At 43.8% G+C, this 19937-nt stretch overlaps 1 protein-coding gene across 2 annotated transcripts in view; it reads right to left on the bottom strand.

The window, feature by feature from the left end:
* SLC25A43 (solute carrier family 25 member 43) overlaps window positions 1–18474 on the bottom strand; it is a 37594-nt gene extending 19120 nt beyond the window's left edge. For both annotated transcript variants that reach the window (XM_075999147.1, XM_012739357.2), the window contains exons 1-3: window positions 18135–18474; window positions 12216–12457; window positions 7031–7203 (exon numbers count right to left, since the gene is read on the bottom strand). In XM_075999147.1, the coding sequence (XP_075855262.1) occupies window positions 7031–7203; window positions 12216–12457; window positions 18135–18409 (690 nt within the window). In that variant the 5' untranslated portion in view covers window positions 18410–18474. The remainder of the gene's footprint in view (window positions 1–7030; window positions 7204–12215; window positions 12458–18134) is intronic.
* Between the last annotated feature and the right edge of the window lie 1463 nt (window positions 18475–19937).

Here is a 19937-nt window from a genome sequence, read left to right as displayed (position 1 = left end):
CAGAAGGATTGCTTGAGCCCAGGAGCTGGTGGTTGCTGTGAGCTAGGCTGATGCCCTGGCACTCTAGCCTGGATGACAGAGTGAAACTGTCTCAAAAAAAATAAAAAATAATAATAAAAAAAAAGAAATGAAGAGAAGCAACTGGGCCTGACATTGACTGGGTGAAGGGGAAGGGCGAAGAGTCAAAGCTAAGTTCTATATTTCCAGCAGAGTTAACTGGGGCAGTGATGGTATCAAAATGGAAAACTCTGGAATGAAAGTGTTAGGGGAAGGAGAAGTCAGTTTGATAATGTTAAGTTAGAGGTGACAGTGGGGGTGTGATAGCTAAATGGCAATGTCTGACAGGCTGTGGGAAATGTGGGACCAGAGCTCGGGAGAGAAGTCAGGGCTGAAGATGTAGGTTTGAGCATGAGAAACCACAGGAGGGGATGAATGAAACGACTGTGTCCAATTCAGCAAAGGTGACCTGAGGTGTTAAGCATCTTGGTGAGACCTGACATCTCTATTTGAGCAGGCTGGGGCCTCTGTTTATTCACTGACCATGTGTATTCTGCTCAGTCAGCGGGCCACTTGGATACCACCTTTGTCCCTCATCTTATGTGCTTTCAGTTCAAATGCTGACCTGGCCCAATCCTGCTTACCTTGTGAGCTGTGATGGGGTCAAAGTCCACTGGGGTATAAAGCAACAGGTTGATACTTGGTTTTATATTTGATGAAATGGAGACACCTAACATGGGCAACAGGGGGCGGTGTCAGGCAGAATTGTGGGGGGACCAAGCTTGTGCCTCTGTCTAATCCTTTCAGAAGACCTACCCGGTTCCAAGGCTCCCATGTTCTCAGCTGCTCCCTGAATTTGGAGGGCAGTGTTCCCCAGCCTGTCTCCCTCTCTCTTCCACATGAACCTGTCCAGAGAAAACAGTTCTCTGGACTCCCTGGCCCTTATTAAGGGCCCAGAGACTAATAAGATCAATTAATGCTTGTCAACATTTTACCCTTTCTACTGGTTCTCTCAATACACTAAGTAATGCCAGTCTCTTCTGGCCCAGGCCCTGGGCCAGATGTGGGAGATATGAAGACAAAAAGGCCAGGTTATCTCTGAAAGAGCTTGAGCTAAAATGCACTGAAGTGTGAAGAAGGGATTTCAGGCAGGGTGGTCTTGGGGATCCATGAAAGCATACCAGGTGGGGGGGCACCTCATTCCATGTGTGCACAGGGCTCACCCACCCCCCTTCCCACCGGAAACCATTCTATCAAAACATGCACATGCATAATTTATTTACCTCTCCATACTCTAGCATGCCAGCCAGGAGCCAAGGCAAGAAAAAAAAAAAAAGAAATAAAAGGAGTGTAAGCATGATGAAGGAAGGGCTCAGCTGGTTAAACAAGACTTCTGATTATTGTCATTAATGTTCCAAGAGTTCCAACCTGATGTGCCATTAAACACGCAGTGTGTGTGTGTGTGTGTCTGGAGAAAAGCATATTAAGAGAACGAGACATCGAGACAAAGGGGCTAGTCAGTGTGAGGGTTGAGAAAAATTCCCTGTCCAGCTGGTTATCCAACAGACATCTGCCATCGATTTGCTTCGTGAGGGACAGTGCAACAGGGAAAGCCAATGGAATGCAAATGTTACCATTAAGTGTGCTCAGGTCAGAGCAGCCTGGTGGAGCTGCAAAGGTACCTTGTTATATATTCTTCTGGCAAACCCTGCCTGCTCTAGCAGAGGCAGACTGTTATTAAAGCTCTCTCTCCTTGGTGAATTTGGAATATGTGCTTTGCAGGAAAAACAACAACAAAAACAACTTTAGGATTAGCCTGTTGTTTCTAGATCCTTTATCCACCAAACTGAAGATGGATTTCAAGCAGGGATTATGAGGTTGTTAACTAGACAGATCACTGAGCTTCAGGTTCTAATAGTCAGAAAGTGCTCAAGTGCTCTCTCCATTTACTGCAGCGACATCTAATGGCCAGAGAAGGCAATGCCACGTTTTTATTTAACACATTGACTGCCATAGGAGTTGTATTTGACTCAGGCTAGTTATGAGCCCAGGGCCTCATGAAGCAAAACCCTGCAGTTTGTTTGTGAAAACTTTACTTGTTAATGTTCTTATTGTTACACTTAATATCGACAACTTAATTCTAAAAATGTGGATTGCATTGCATATAATTCACGCACAGAAAACAATAAAAAATAACAAATTAGAAAAGATCATTTTGTTTTAATAAAACATGATGGTCCCAGGGAAAATTTTTTTTTCTAGTGTGGCAATCAACGTGTTAAAAGCAGCCTGCAGTTCTGTCTTGGGGTTAATTTTTTTTTTAATATATGGTAGACAAGGTATTAGAATGTTATTAACCCCTACAAAAGAACGCTTTGACTGAAACTCTAAGAACTCACTTCCTATATCTTTGGATGACACTTATGATGTTATTCATAATTAGATGCTGATCCTATTTTGTGAAAACAGCACAATTACCTCTTTAGATTTTTTTTACAACCATAATGACTTTGCATTTATTTGAAAGTTTCTTCTTAAAGCTCTATGTATGCATTATCTAGAAGGTTCCTACACAAGGAAAAAGATCATCAGAATCACCCCCAAATACTGACTTCTAGTATATCTTACTTTGGTTTATATAGTTTATATAGTAGATTGTTGTGGTGAGGATATATTCTATTTTAGTGCAGAATGCAGTGTTGGCTGGATTCTCCCAGAGGAAGGTCATTGTTCTAGCACACGGGAAGAGAAAGGAAAACTAAAGATTTATAGAGAAGACTGAAATCCCCCAGACCCATGTTTAGTATCACTGAACTTCATCTGAAAACCTTTCACACTAGCCCTACCCACTAGGCCCTAGGCCCCAGTTTTGGACAGGCCCGCTACAGGAAGGAAGCTGAGCTCATCAAACCTTGAACTATGCACAAGGAACACTAAATTAAGGGGTGGCAGAAAGTGCTGGAGAGATGCCCCTGGCAGTGAGAGAAATTCTTAGTACCAGGATTTTTAAAAATGAATTAAAAGCTTGTAGTATATCATACATCCTTCATATTCCATCTCTCCCTAGCTTTTACTTTTCTTTTCTTTTTCTTTTATAAAGAAGCTATCTTCTTTAGAAGGAGTATAATTATCCTATGAAGAAAGCAACTTGTCTAAGGGTTGAACCATAGGAAATTGCTGTTTGAAAATATCAAAAAGGTTGAACACTGCCAGTTTCCTATGGTTCCACCTAAAGAAAGAAGACTGAAAGTAAAGAAGAGATATATTATGTCCCTAAATAAAAGATGGAATAGGCTGGGCATGGTGGCTCACGGCTGTAATCCTAGCACTCTGGGAGGCCGAGGAGGGAAGATCGCTCAAGGTCAGGAGTTTGAGACCAGCCTGAGCAAGAGTGAGATCCCGTCTCTACTAAAAGTAGGAAGAAATTAGCCAGACAACTAAAAATATGTAGAAAAAATCAGCCAGGCATGGTGGCACACAACTGTAGTCCCAGATACTTAGGAGGCTGAGGCAGGAGGATCGCTTGAGCCCAGGAGTGTGAGGTTGCTGCGAGCTAGGCTGACGCCACAACACTCTAGCCTGGGCAACAGAGTGAGACTCTGTCTCAAAAACAAACAAAAAAACAAAAAAAAAAAACCAAACAAAAAAAACCAACAACTGGGAAAAATATATATATGCAATGTATGACGAAGGATTAATATATAATATATGTTGCTCAGGCTGGTTGTGAACTCCTGGGCTCAGGTGATCCTCCTGCCTCAGCCTCCCGAGTAACTGGGACTACAGGCATGAGCTACCAAGCCCATCCGCTCCATTTTATTTTATTTTTATTTTTTTGTTTATAATCAATATTAATAAAGTGCAAATCAAAGCAACATGATACCATTTTCCAGCTATCAGGTCTACAATGGTTTAAAAAGTGACAATAATTAATGTTGACGAAAGTTTAGAAGATGAACCACTCTCCCTGACTGCCAGTGCAAGTGTAAACTTAACAACCTTTTTGGAGTGCAAATTCATGAAGAACCTTAGAATTATTCATTATCTTGTGACCTGTAAGTTGATTTCTAGAAATATAGTCTAAGGGTATCATCATAGATGTGAAAAAATACAAGTGTTTTCATTACAATGTTATTATACTTAAGAATTAGAAACTGGGCCTGGCGCAGTGGCTCACGCCTGTAATCCTAGCACTCTGGGAGGTCGAGGCGGGTGGATTGCTCGAGGTCAGGAGTTCGAAACCAGCCTGAGCAAGAGCGAGACCCCCGTCTCTACTATAAATAGAAAGAAATTAATTGGCCAACTAATACATATAGAAAAAATTAGCCGGGCATGGTGGCACATGACTGTAGTCCCAGCTACTTGGGAGGCTGAGGCAGCAGGATTGCTTGAGCGCAGGAGTTTGAGGTTGCTGTGAGCTAGGCTGACACCATGGCACTCACTCTAGCCTGGGCAACAAAGTGAGACTCTGTCTCAAAAAAAAAAAAAAAAAAAAAGAATTAGAAACTGCCTAAATACTAAAAAACAAAAACCCAAGAAACTGTTAGATATTTCTTGCAATTCCATATGGTGGAATATTATTTGATAATTAAATACTTAATGGCCTGGAGCAATACTCTTTATATAATAAATTTAAAAAGCAAGCCGGGCGCGGTGGCTGACGCCTGTAATCCTAGCACTCTGGGAGGCTGAGGCGGGCGGATTGCTCGAGGTCAGGAGTTCGAAACCAGCCTGAGCAAGAGCGAGACCCGTCTCTACTATAAATAGAAAGAAATTAATTGGCCAACTAATATATATATAAAATTAGCCGGGCATGCCTGTAGTCCCAGCTACTCGGGAGGCTGAGGCAGCAGGATTGCTTGAGCCCAGGAGTTTGAGGTTGCTGTGAGCTAGGCTGACGCCATGGCACTCACTCTAGCCTGGGCAACAAGCGAGACTCTGTCTCAAAAAAAATAAAAATAAAAATAAAAAAATAAAAAAAATAAAAAGCAAGAGACTAACTTTTATATACAATGTGAAAACAATTTTGTAAAATGAAATAACCTTATGTATATACATGTTTATATATATTTATATTTACATACATATATGAATATATATAGAAGAAAAACTATTAATCTTTATAATCCATGGGTATTGGGCTTGTGGGTAATTTATCAGGGTTTTTTGTACTTTCCTGTATCTCCCAAATTTTCTACAACCTGTGTGCATTACTTTTTCTCTTTTTTTTTGAGACAGAATCTCACTCTGTTGCCCAGGCTAGAGTGCTGTGGCATCAGCCTAGTTCACAGCAACCTCAAACTCCTGGGCTCAAGGGATCTTTCTGCCTCAGCCTCCTGAGTAGCTGGGACTACAGGCATGTATCACCATGTCCAGATAATTTTTTCTATATATTTTTGGTTGGCCAATTAATTTCTTTCTGTTTTTAGTAGAGACGGGGTCTTGCTCTTGCTCAGGCTGGTTTCAAACTCCTGATCTTCAGCGATCCTCCCTCCTCGGCCTCCCAGAGTGCTAGGATTACAGGCGTGAGCCACTGCACCTGGCCTGCATTACTTTTTATTGTGGTTAAACATATATAACATAAAATGAACCACTTTAACCATTTTTAAGTATATGTACATTACTTTTAAAATTAGAAATAGTGTTTTTTTTAAATGAATAAGCATGTGCTAATAAGCAGGCTCTAAAATTTGCACCTACACTACCATTACAATAACTTGATAATTATTTATCTGTTTGGACAAGGACAGGTAAGGAACATGAGCCAGACAGATGAAAACTTCCACAGGCTGGAGGGGCAGAGTGTAGTTGCCAGTGTGTATTTGGTCTGACAGGCAGCTTTGACAAGTACTTTCAGGCTTTTTAGTGCTGAGATAACAGCCAAGAATGCTATGGAGGGGAAGTGGAAGTTGGGGGGGGCATCAAGTAAGCAGAGGTACAAGGAGAGTAACGGGAAAAACAGACTCAGCTGGGACTGATCATTTAAAATTGGATTCAACTGACTCCAAGTTCATTTCCATACAGCTCTTCAGGAATATATTGGTTGTATAAATCAGGGTTTGCCCCAAAGAGGCCAGGGAGGCAGGCAAGCCTGTGGAAGTGGAATTTTAAGGGCATGAGCAGGGTTAAGGGAAGATGCAAAGCCTCTTTGGATTCTGAGCCTGCCCCCACTGTACAGATGTGGCTGTAATCTCCAACCTTATTTCAACCAGTTTTTCTTTTATCACAATTGGCTTATTCTAGGCTAATTCTACTCATTTTGGAACATCTGATTCTAGGCTTTTGCCTCTGTGGTTGTGGAGAAAATGTGAGATTTCCCAGGTAACAATTAGGAAAATGCATGGCTAATTCCACTAAAACACAGCCCTATTTAATTAAAAAACATTAAATTGTTACATTTTTGTAAAGACAGGATCTCGCTATGTTGCTCAGGCTGGTCATGAATTCCTGGGCTCAAGTGATCCTCCTGCCTCAGCCTCCCGAGTAGCTGGGACTACAGGCATGAGCTATCATGCCCATCCGCTCCATTTTAAATGCAGTTCCTTCCTCAGTGAGGGAGTCAGGGACTACTGGACCCTTGTTAGCTTTAGTTCCCAGCTCATTTTAATCCCCTCCGGTCTGTTTCACTGAGGTAAGGCACAGTGAGGAGAGCAAGAGTGCTGTGCAAGTCCTTGCAGGGGAAGCAGCAAGGAGAGGGAGAGCTAGCAGGCTGCATGCTACGTTCTACTCCCTGCTGTCTGGGAGGAAGAAGCTCCACAAGTGATATAGCCAGGAAGATGGGAATGAAAACGGGACCTCATCTGGAGACATCATAAAAGACGAAAACAGAGTATGGGAATGAGGGGGTGGCTTGGGCTCGAGCCAACAGCTCTGTGGTTAGCAGCACAAATGCCATGGAGTGGGGGTTTGCACAGTATTCGTATGAGCAGTCACAAGCTCCTTGGAAGCCTGGCGTCACTCGGGGTCAGTGTTCCTTGCTGCTGTTACCCACCCACAAACACTTCAAGGCATCCCCCTACCCCTAACTCCTCACCTGCATCTTTCTCTTCACGGTGTCAAAGGGAAAGGAGAGGGTTTGGGTCACCGCAGCAGCCAGACAGACATTGGCAAAGTTCTGCAGGAGAGAGAACCGATCCCGGGGTCCATTCCAGATTTTCTCCAGGTTCATGTAAACAAGAAGGGAGCCAGCAGAGAATGGGAGAGCACCTGCAAAACAAGGCCAGGAAGAGGCTGCTGATGTTGTTGGGAAAACACTGGCTGGAGAACATAAATGCCAGTAGGGAGAGTAAACAGGAGGGGCTCTGGGCTTGCTAAAATCATTCCCACCCAAGGAGCATGAGGGCACTTTCTCCAGTTATGATAATGGGCTATATTTTGGTAGATGTTGTGTCATTGGGCAAAATGCACCAAATGGTTCACTACAGGTTCGTCCCCTTTATGTAAATTTTACTTAAAAAAAGAACCATAGCACTCGAATGTTTATAGCAGCACAATTCATAATTGCAAGGCTGTGGAAACAGCCCAAGTGCCCATCAATCCAAGAATGGATTAATAAAATGTGGTATATGTATACCATGGAGTACTATTCAGCTCTAAGAAACAATGGTGATATAGCACATCTTATATTTTCCTGGTTAGAGCTGGAACCCATACTACTAAGTGAAGTATCCCAAGAATGGAAAAACAAGCACCACATATACTCACCAGCAAACTGGTATTAACAGCAAACTGGTATTAACTGAGTAGCACCTAAGTGGTCACATAGGTACTACAGTAATAGGGTATTGGGCAGGTGGGAGGGGGGAGGGGGGCGGGTATATACATACATAATGAGTGAGATGTGCACCATCTGGGGGATGGTCATGCTGGAGACTCAGACTTGTAGGGGGAGGGGGGAAAGGGCATTTATTGAAACCTTAAAATCTATACCCCCATAATATGCCCAAATAAAAAAAAAGAACCATAAATAAATATTGAACTCTAGTTAACACATTGACTGCCACACTAGAAAAAAATTTTTCTTTCCCTGGGGCCACGGTGTTTTATTAAAATAAAACGATCTTTTATAATTTGTTACTTTTTATTGTTTTCTGTGCCTGAGTTATATGCAATGCAATCCACATTTTTAGAATTGTCAATATTAATTGTAACAATAAGAAAATCAACAAGATTTTCACAAACCAATTGCAAGGTTTTGCTTCATGAGGCCCAAGGCTCAAAACTAGCCTGAGTTAAATACAGCTCACATGGCAGTTGATGTGTTAATGCTACACATGTTGCAGGGTTTAGGGGTGAAGTGTACCAATGTTCACAACTTACACTGATATCAAAAAATATGGACCGATGAATGGCTAGAAGGATGGATACATAGATAAATATATGCTAAAGCGAAATGCTAATTGTAGCATCTACATGGTGGATATATGGGTGTTTAATTCTACATTTCCTTAAAGTTCTCTGGATATTTGAAATTTAAAAAAAAATTGGAAAAAAAATCAGTCTCATAAATAAAATGTTAGTGGGTGGCACCTAACCAAGTTTTAGAAGTTAGGAGGGACTGGTCTCTAGCTGAGAAAGAAACGTTCCGTGAAAACTGGACAGTGAGGCAGGGCACGGTGGCTCACGCCTGTAATCCTAGTTCTCTGGGTGGCCGAGGCAGGGGGATCATTTGAGCTCAGGAGTTTGAAACCAACCTGAGCAAGAGCAAGACCCCATCTCTACTATAAATAGAAAGAAATTAATTGGCCAACTAATACATATAGAAAAAATTAGCCGGGCATGGTGGCGCATGCCTGTAGTCCCAGCTACTTGGGAGGCTGAGGCAGAAGGATTGCTTGAGCCCAGGAGTTTGAGGTTGTTGTGAGCTAGGCTGATGCCACGGCACTCACTCTAGCCTGGACAACAAAGTGAGACTCTGTCTCAAAAAAAAAAAATAAAATAAAATAACTGGACAGTGAGAGAGACTCTCAGTGGTGAGGGAAGTCACTTGACTTCAGCTTTTGGAATGATGTGGTCATATCAGGGCCCAGTGGGCACCCTACTGAATGGCATCCTCACTTTTCTAGGAACTAAGATGGTGGGCAAGTGATACAGTATGTGGCACTTTCACAAACTTCCAGAAACATTGGGAGCCACCTTCAGTTTATAGACGGACTAAATTTCTTCCTCAAAATGAGATTTAAAAGAGGAAAGAACACAAGGAGGGTTGCTTATCTTTAGGGTTGCTTTAAAATGTAATATTATTACATTTTAATATGTTTATTTAATAAAGATATTAAAAATAACTCACCAACCTCACAATTTCCTTCATTCAGGAAACATCTGGGGAGCTTAGGCTAAGTGCTGAGCCCTATGCCAGGTGCTGGGAATACACAGAGGAGCAGGCTAATTCGTGGAGATGCTCACATCTGGGGGAGGAGACAGCCAGAGAAAGCTAAGGATAGCACCCCTGATACGTGCCATAGCAGTAGGCTATACAAAATGCCTTCGATGCATAAGGATCAGAGATATTAATTTTGCCTGAGGGCATTAGGAAGGACTTGACAGAAGAGAGAACTTTTAAACTGGGTTTTGAGGAATGAGTAGGAGTTCATCAGACATTGCGAGAGTGGAAAGGCAGTCCAGGCAGAGGGAACAGCATGTACAATGGGAGTGGTATTCCCAGGAAACACAAGTTTTTCTGTGTGGCTGGAGCATGAGTGCAGGTGCAGTCATGGCAGGAGATGAGGTAGGCCAGACTGGCAGGGACCGGGTCTGAAGGAACTGGAACGTTATAAGGAATTTGGACTTTCCTCTGTAGCTCAGGAGTCACAGCAAGCTTTTAAAGAGGGTAGTGAAATGAAGGTAGCGAAATAATCAAATTGCATGTGGAAAGATCACCTCAGCCTGGCAGCAGTGTACAGGGCAGACCAGGGCAGGAGTGACCCAAGACTGGGAGCAGGTAGGAACCTGAGTCTGCGGGAAACATGATGAGGGCATGAGCTAGGCCTGAGAGTGAAAAGAGGCCAAACTGGCAGGACTTGGTGACTGAAGTGGTAATGGGGTTAGTGGAAGAGATGAAGTAATTCCTAGTTTTTTTCTGGCTTGGGCCACTGGGTGAAAGGAAGGTAGTCTCATTTGTTAGGGGACACAGGAAGAAGAGCTGATTTGAGATTAATAAGGACACTGAGGTTAGTCTTGAATTTGATGCATCGAGGTGAAGGTGTCCAACAGCAGGTACTCATACTGCCATTGGGAATTGGTATAAGCCAGTGGCTAGGAGAGGGCTCTGGAGTTACATTGCTAGGTTCTTCCACTTTCTATCTATGTGAACTTGGGCAAGTCACTTAGCTTCCTTAACCACTTCGGTACGGCACTCACCAGCCACGAAACCTTGCCCACAGCTGGCACTCATGAATCCGTTTTGCTCTTGTGTGATGAGGAAAGCTTTAAAGCACTGAAAGCTTGTTTTACTTTACAGGCAGCTTTACTTGTAAATTAGAATAGGTAACATATACATATATGTTTTTATTATGTTATTTTTAAATGTTCACAATTTTATTTTGAGAAATGAAAAATTAGAAAAGTCAATTCAAAATTATAGACTACAGTCGACGCTCGGCTGTGCACGTTCATCTGTGGCTATCAACCATAGTCGACGCTCGTACCGAAGTGGTTAAGCATCTATTTCGTCATCTTTAAAATAAGGCTTGAATGAGAAACTGCACACAAAGCAGTTAGCATAGTACCCAGCACATAGTAAGCACTGCCCCCCAAATGTTACTCATTGTTATTAAAGAGGTAGAGATTGGGAGTCACAGAGTATATAATTTCTCCCATTTATTTTGGAGCCAATCTCAGATATCATTCTATCCACAAATAATTTAGCACCTTTCTCTAAAAGACAGGCATTCTTTCTTTTCTTCCTTGAGACAGGGTCTCACTTTGTTGCCCAGGCTGGAGTGCCATGGTGTGATCATAGCTCACTGCAGGCTTGAACTCCTGGGCCCAGACGATCCTCCTGTCTCAGCTCCGAGTAGCTGGGACTACAGGTGCAAGCTACTATGCCCAGCTAATTTTAAAAAATTTCTTTGTAGAGACAGGTCTCATTATGTTGCCCAGGCTGGTCTTGAACTCCTAGGCTCCAGTGATCCTTCTACTTCAGCCTCCCAAAGTGCTGGGATTACAGATACAAGCTACTGTGCCCAGCCCACAGAGTATGTTGATACTTGTTCAAGCCACTAGCATAGATGAGCCACTTAGGGAGGATATGGAGGGTGAGAAGCAAGCTAAAGTGGAGGGTAAAAAGAAAGCCCAGAAGGAGTCTGGGGTTCGAGGGAGAAATACGTGGGGTCTGGCAGTGTCAGATGACAGGATAAGGTAAGTCAGATAAGAAAGCTGTCAGACACACTTCATGTTGTTTGTGGCTAAAGGGTTTCAACCTCCATCACCTCTGAACTCAACAAGTGATTTCTTTTTGTTTCAAAGAGGTCAGTGGTCCCACCTGTGTAGCATTCATGTGCTTTCTTATGACCCTCATTGTCTATTTGAGAATGGTTTTCTGTGTGAGAGTCTACAGGAGTAGCAATTATTTGACCTTATGTTCTGCTTTTACTATTCTTGTGATAGGATTCGTTACAGAAAACTGAAAATGTCATGACCATAAAAAGAAATTTCTTAAAAAAAAAAAAAAAAGAAAGAAAGAGCTGTCAGAGAAATAGGAAGATACCCAGGACTTGGGGGGAGTCCTATTAATAGAAGTCCAGTTTCCAGAGGAAGGGGTGATCAATCTTATCACATGCTACAACAAAGGTCAGATAAAGGGCGAAAGTCTACTGAATTTGGCAATCGGGCCTGTATGTGTGTAGCTCTGGCAAAAGTTACAAGGACCACAGAAGATACAGTTGCTACCCTAGCTGCAGTCCTCATAACATGTAGGTATGTACATTAAAGAGTCATTTTGCATCATGTGGGGAGAGTTTAGGATTACAACCCTCCCAGTTTGCTGAGCCACCTCCACTTCTATCCTACTCCCCTTCCCAGGTTGTGACTGGCCAAAGTTTAGGAGTGGGGTATATGGGGCTATGGAATAGAATGAAGCTAACTGGCTTTATATGGGTCGAATCCACACAACCTTGACATCAGTAAAACTGATTTAAGGGGTCACAAATGTATATAATACATTCTTATATGTCAAAGAACACAGCCTTTTCTTGGACAAGGTGAAATTTCCATCTTACCTAAGACAGTGAGGGAAACCCCTCGATAAAGGGCCAGGAACCCTTCCTGTCGATAAATAGTGGAAAAAGCATGGAGAAGCCCCTTGTAAGATGGTTCCAGCATGTTCTGTACAGTCAACCGGGTTTTGATGAGGTCTGTAGGATATGTCACGATGGTGGAGACCATGCCTGAGAGACTCCCAGCCATGATGGAGCTCCACTGGGAAATATGGCCCAGGTCGTCCGTGAACAGCACAACAAACCTGGGAGAAAATAAGGGAAAAGCCCAAAGGAATCAGCGATGGATTATGCTAGAGTGCTTTATACTACTTCTTGCAGAATCTAGCATTTGGAAGTGCTTTACAAAGCAAAAAGTTACTGTAGTACTGTATTAGCATTAATGAATAGCACATTTTAAGTTCTTTATTTGTAAAATGCTAGTTAGCTGTTAGGAAGAGATGCCCAACCTTCTTCCTCTTCTTTTTTTTTTTGCCCACTTCACATTAAGCATTTTCCCCTTTTATTTTCATAACTGTCAACCCTGGCTTGCCTGTGGGATGTAAAGGCACAGAAGTACTTGGTAAATACCAAACTAGAATGCACTCTTTTGCTTCTGTTGAAACTTAAAAGGAATGAAATTTCTTGAAATGATGATTTTTGAGCATCACAGTAATTGAATTTAAAAAATATATTGAATAATTATAAGAGACTGCTTTGCCTTACTAGTTATCAGAGAAATGACAAATAAAAACAAATAACAAGATAACATTTCTCACCCAGCAGATTGGCAAAGATTAAAAAGTCTGATAATATCAAGTGATGTTGAGGACGTATGGAAACAGGAACTCTCACCGACCACTGGGAGAAATGTATATTGGTGTGGCCACTTCACAGTATCTGGAAATGGAAAAACACCCACCTTTACCCCAGCAATTCCATTTCTAGGTGTACCCTCTAGAACAGGGGTCCTCAAGCTTTTTAAACGGGGCCAGTTCACTGTCCCTCAGACCATTGGAGGGCCGGACTATGGTTTAAAAAAAACTATGAACAAATTTCTATGCACATTGCACACATCTTATTTTGAAGTAAAAAAACAAATGGGCAAAAACACCCGTGGCCCGCGGGCCATAGTTTGAGGACGCCTGCTCTAGAGAAACTCTTGCATATGTACATATGAGGACACATACGGCATTGTTTGTAAGTGTGAAAAGCTCAAACAACCTAAATTTTCATTGGTAGGGGAATGGATAAATCATGGTATCGTCATATAATGGATAATATTTAAAATAGATACTCAATGAATGAGCTTAGAATTTTGTCTCCACAGGGATAAATCATAAAAGCATAATCTTGAATGAAAAAAGCTGTAGAGTGATCTCTAGTGTATAAAAATCATCTATTTAATTTAGAAACACACCCATATAACAACAATTTATATTTTTCATGGCTAGGTATGGATACACATACAGATATATAAAAATAACCTCTGGAAAAGTGGAGGGCAGATGGTACTTGGAATGAGAATAAAGAGGACTTCAGCTTTATCTGTAATACTTTATTTCTTGAAGTATCTTTTATGCTACCTTTTATGCTGTCACATTGTAGATGGTGGGTGTGAGAGCATTCGCCAGACTATCCTTTGTATTTCTCTGTAGTTTTACAATTGCACACACACAAATGGCTTTAGGTGGACCTTTGCAAAAGCAAAACAGAAAGACACTCTGTTACAATCCCTCTTTTTGGAAGCTGGGCATTGCTGGTCCCAAGGGCCTACTTCAGAAATCGTTATAAGGGGAATTTTACATGGCAGCGCACATTCCCTGGCCAGGAAGCAAAGGAATTGTATTCCTTCTTGCTGATGAGGACAAAATCCAAAAGGGCTTGAAAACCAGGAAAAATAATAGTATTTTCTGCCCGAGAGTGGGGATAGGGAGAGAGGGAGAGGTTTAGAGAAAGGTAAATAAAGAGAGCTAGGCTAAAATAAAAGCATTTCATCTTTTTAAGAATGCGAGCATCCCCACTGGCTTTCAAATCTCCAGTGAAGAGGGCATTTCCTTTTCCTTCACTTGTCAGTAGGCAAGAGCCCTCCGCATGAGAAATAAGTGGGCATTCAGGTGAAACCATTTAAGGGATTCCAGAACAGCTCTTCTGCTCCCAAGTAAATACTCATTGATTTTAAAAAATCTGTAGGAGTCTTCACTTCATTTTGTCAGCCTATCTTAACTGCATCAACTCAAACAGTCATTTGAGTTAACCAGCTACTTTAAAAGATGCAGGTAAGCAAAGCTGCCATTCACCAATGGCCTATTTGCCTCAGTTTTACTGTCTTGCACACTTCCTTGTTCCTTCTTTCTCTCTCCCCTGGCCAGTCAAGTCGGAGGGGAACCTTAGGAGGGGAAGTGGAAATGCTTGACTGGAGGGGTGGTCTGCAGCAAGCTCGAACAACCTAGAACAACCTAGAAGGTGGAGTTTGAAATGCCAAAACAAACACTATTTATTCTTATTGCCCCACCCTTATTCTCCATCCCACTTGACCACTTCTAGGGCATAGCTAATTCATTACGGATTTATTGAATAGCTACAATGTGCCAGACCTTGTGGTAGCCCTCAGCATAGAGCATGAGAGAGTTCAACAGTCCTGATAAGGAAATGACTGATAGTGGCAACTGGAGAGGAAATAGGCCCTTAGTTCACTAAATGACTTGATGAACCAGGAAGAGGAACCCTATCTTGTAACAGTTTGTCTTATAAAGTAGGGTCTTACTATCAAATATACAAAATTAAAAAGAACCAAAGGAAATTCTTTTTTTTCTCAGGCTCCTACCATCTGATACGGAGACAAGGACCACCAATTTTTCTGCTTAGAATCACAGAGTCAAGTCAGGCAACCCTGATAGGCCACCAATGACGTCATCCTGGTCCTTACATCTCAAACTCTTGTCTGATTGGCTGGGGCAGCAGTGTTCTCATTTCTGCTCTTCCTCCCACCCCTGCAAATACATGCACAGAAGCTTTTGCCAGCGAGACTGGATAAGCTGGTGAATTGCATTAACCCCTTCCTTTCAGCCAGCACAGATATTACACATACCCTGGATGTAATTAGAATTGCCAACACTTCCACCTAACTCAGGTTAGCAGCCAATGCAGCCAAGCACAAGCTCATGAAGTGCGTATACAATAAGAAAATGATGTTGGTTATGGACAATTTCAGAGCTGCAGGGACCCAAACCAATGTTTACACGGATGATAAGCAGTTGCAGAGTACAGTTTTGGGGGGAGAGTGTCTTCTACTTGATGCATTTGAAAGTCATCTACTGTGTTCACTGTTATTTATTATGAGAACTTAGCTCCAAATAAACTCTACTGAGTGGAATCTTCTGATCATAAATCCACATAAGCAGATAGTGGACAGAGCCCTGGACTAAGGAGCCAGAAGAAGTTCTAGCTCTGCCATTAATTGTATTTTTGGACAAGTCATTTAACCACTCAATTCCCTGAACATTCTGGATATTTATGCTTTGTTCAAACCCCTAATCATAGGCTGTATACCATTGCACCCAACCAATTGTTTTGCAAATTCATGGTCAGGAAAGAGTAGAAATGAATCAGTATAATGATGAAGCAAGAGCATCATGTTTATGTAGGAGGGATGACATCATGATTAATCAACCACTTTGCTTTCTAACTATGCCTTGCTATTCACTGAAATACTTCCTTTTAGTTTCCAGAAAGAAACTAATGTTGCAGGAAAAAAAAATTAGCAAACCTAGCTCAGGTAAGTCTCTGTTCTTTCTCTCCCACACATCCCTTCTCTCTTTCCCCTGTCACCAGCCTATTGCAGGTGCCCTGAGCTGCCAAGTGGACTAGTGCGACAGGTTCCTAACTCGTCCTGTCACTACCAGTCCTCCTCCTCTCTAGTTGTCTTACCCTGCCACTGTGTGATAATTCCTGTTGAATTGCTTTAATCACAGCACTCATTCCCCCTCAAAAAAACTTCCCACAACTACCCTACCATACCAAGCGAAGTCCAAACTCCTTAATCCAGCCTTCCAAGATTTCATTCCAACCTGGTTTTCGGGCCAAATTTCCAGTCATGCTGCTTGCCTTCCCACCTCCTGCATTATCTTTCTCCCCATCTTTTCCCAGCAAACTCCTACTCATTCTCCCAAGGCTGAACTCAAATGTTTTCTCCTCTGTGAAGTCTTCATACCTTCTCCTCCTTATCCCTCATCAGAAGTGTAAATTTCTAGAGCACTTTATGGCAATCGCATGCTACCTCGTGTGTTATAGTTATGAACACTAGTCTTATTCTCTTACAACTCTGTAAACTCCTGGGGCATAGGGACTGTGCCCCTTTCATCCTTGTATCCTCTCTAGCATCATGCACACAGTAGGGACTTAACATAGCCTAACTAAATTAATGTTAAATGAATGCAGAGAGAAAGATAGCATGATGTGATAGAGCATGAGATTTGGAGTCAAAAGGCCAGGTGGTAGAGTTCAGCTCTATCACTGATGAGTGGTGTGACCAGTCTGGGCCTAATTCTGCATCTGTAAAATAAGCATTTCCTGTTCGATGGACATTAAACAGTGCAAGAGGCAGGAGTTGTAAAATTGTAATGATGTCTATGTACCAGATGATTAGCAGAAAAGCCATGATACTTAAATCAGCCTTCGAAGTTCTGCCCCCACCCCTCTGTACACATTCTATCCTATCCGGAGGAAGATCTACTACTGCTTTGTGGAGAAGAGGATGAAATGGAGAAATTGAGTCATAAGAACTGAGAGAACTGTTTACAGACTGCGGGCCAGATGTTGCTGAGGGCAAGTGGGCTGGGGAGGGAAGAGAGGTGCATGAATGACCCTACCCAAGAGTCTCTCCACAGAGGAAGAGAAGGGACCTCTATTCCCAGGCAGAAGCCAAATGAGTGCTGGCCTGGAGGATTCAGGGATAAGAATGATTCTATTCTGCTTGTCAGCTGCCAGGTAAGCCTTCTAGCCCTGCCTTCTAAGTGACAGGGTCAAAAGACAAAATCTTTTGTTAGCCACCAAGGCTGAATTATGTGGTCAAGATTGGCTCTCCCCTCACAGTGGGCTGTTTGTCTAATTCAGAACCATGGCCAGTCCTCAGAGATGGCACTGTGCCCACCAAAAGAGGAATACAAGGACCATCCCCCCCCCAAATAAAGAAACATCTCCTCTTCCTGAAATGTCATCACTACCATTTCATTCTTTTAGGCTTGTTTTCCAGTTAACATGCAAATATCTTTGAGCAAGGTGGAAGCCTTAAGACTGTATTTACATCTTTAGATCTTTTCCTAAGGAGCAGCTATTAACGTGAGAGAAGTCCGGAAAAGCTCAAAGAATGAGGCAGGTGAGCAGGGAGGCAGCTTGGGAAGGGGAAGTTCAGTTAAACCCTAAAGTCAAGCTTCATTGAGGCTGGGGGGAATGGGTGGGTAGAAATCTGCAGCCTTTTGGTGTTAATGGGTTGGGCCCTCTCCTATTACCAAACACTTTCTGGGGCTTTGGTCACAGTCATACACACCTCTTCCTTCAAAAGGGTCTCTCTCTTCCTAAGCCAGCCAAAAGAAGTTTCCAAGTTGGTGGACAGCGGGGAATGGTCAGGATTCATCTCTCTGGAGATCTCTTTATTCCTTTCCCTCAAACCTCCTTTCACTCCATTCCACCTCCTCGCCCCATCCAACCCTGAAAGCTTCTCTGGGCCAGAGCTGGGAAACTGCATCTTGCAGGGCAGGAGTCCCAAGAGAACGTGAAAAACCTGGAGACTGCGGGTGGCCTTCTGGCCCAGCCGTTCCCACGTGACCCGGAAGGGGGCTGTCCCCTCTCGGGGCCGACTCCCGGCGGGAGGGCTGCGTCAGGCCGCGGACTCCCCCCACCGTCGGCCTCCCGGCTCCCCGGCCCCGCCGGCCAGGCTCTTACTTGCGGTAGGCGGCGAGCTGCACGGCGCTGCAGGGGAAGAGGCGCAGGCACGCCACCGCGTTCCCCTTCCACAGGGCCCGGGGCCCCTCGGCCCGCCACACCCGGCGCCCGGTGGCCCACGGCCCCCGGGCGTGGCCTCGCACGACGCCGACCTGGGCCAGCACGGTGGCGAGCTCCAGGGGCGCGGTGACGCTGAGGCTGAGCGCCCCCGCCAGCCCGGCGCACAGCAGCCGCTGGCTGCCGGTCAGCCGGCCGTCCCGCCTCCACGTCGCCATCGAGCCGCGGCCCCGGCCCGGGAGACCGCGTGGCTCGGGCCCGGGGCGCTCGGGCGGCCGGCGGAGGGGGCGGGCCAGGCCCCGCCCGGCGTGGGGCGGACCCGCCGGAGGGACGGGAAGCGGGTCCACGCCCGAGCGCGGCCGAGGCAGGCCGGCGTCTGAGGCCTCCCGGACTGAATGTGGGCGCTCTCAGTGCGCAGGGCTCGGGTAGCGATTTTCACATGAGAAACAGTCACGCTGTTCCCTCAAGGCCTAGCCGGCTAGACATCCTTTTTTTCAAAATGTTCAGCGCTCCCCCTCCCCCTGCCTCTGGTCTTGTTTGCCCCTTTTCTCCCTTTTCATGGTCCGCCTAGCTCTCTTCCTCCCCTAGCTCTTTCCTCCTCCTCCTCCTCCTCTTTTCTCCAACCTCCTCTTTTCTGCCCAAAGAAAAACCCTTGAAGGTTTCACAGAGCAGAAAGGAAAACCCATCAACAACCACAGCTGCTACCCCTCAGACACTTGTCAAGTACTGGGCTTTACATACATTATCTCATTCAATCCTCAAAACAGCCCTGAGTAGCTCTATCCTCATTTGGAGAGGCTGTAGTCCTGGAGGTTAGAGCTTGTACTCTGGAACCTGTGTTAGAATCTGGGCTCTGCAGTTTACCAGCTGTGTGACTTTGGGAAAGTCACTCAACCTCTCTGTGCCTCAGTTGTTTTATCTATAAAATGGAGATTATCATTTCTTTCTCCTAGGGGTTGTTGTAAGGATTAAATGAACAATGACTGGTACAGGTAAACAGTTTATATGTATTAGCTATGATTATTTTACAGGAGACGAAACTAAGACACAGATTGACTTTTGCAAGCTCACACAGCTACTACAAGGTGGAGTCAGGATTCAAACCTAGATCAGTTTTATGCCATCGTTCACTAATGGCTACACCACAAGTCCACTGGACTGGAGAGTGTAACTCCAGTAGGGACATTTTCAGTGGTTCTTTAGCTAAGAGGACGGTAGAGGGAAAGAAGGGCTCAGAGTAACTTGGCCAAAATCCAAGAAGAATTTTAATAAGTTTTTTAAAATTCCAAATTTCTTTCTCTCTCTCTCAGCCATGTCAATAATAATTTCAAAGCAGGGAACAGTCAGCAGTCTGTTAATGTGAGCAAGATGTCCCAGGTACATAGTTGTTTTTAGGCATGTATAGTTATTTCGTACATTTAATAACACATGGTGATAAAGGGACCTTTGCTAAAAGGCATTGCAGGGTTCTAATGGTGAGAACTTGCTCTATAAATAGTTATAGAAGTTTTGGCCTGGCGTGGTGGCTCATGCCTTTAATCCCAGCACTCAGGAGGCCAAGGCAGGAGAATTGCTTGAGTTTGAGACTAGCAAGAGCGAGACCCGATCTCTACAATAAATAGAAAGGAATTAGCCAGACAACTAAAAATAGTAAAAATTAGCCGTGCTTGGTGTCACATGCCTGTAGTCCCAGCTACCTGGGAGGCTGAGGCAGCAGGATGGCTTGAGCCCAGGAGTTTGAGGTTG

Source organism: Microcebus murinus, chromosome X (assembly GCF_040939455.1).
Source record: "Microcebus murinus isolate Inina chromosome X, M.murinus_Inina_mat1.0, whole genome shotgun sequence".
Taxonomy (NCBI): Eukaryota; Metazoa; Chordata; class Mammalia; order Primates; family Cheirogaleidae; genus Microcebus; species Microcebus murinus.
The sequence above is the reverse complement of the archived record's forward strand: the minus strand, read 5'-3'. Positions and strand labels throughout refer to the sequence as shown.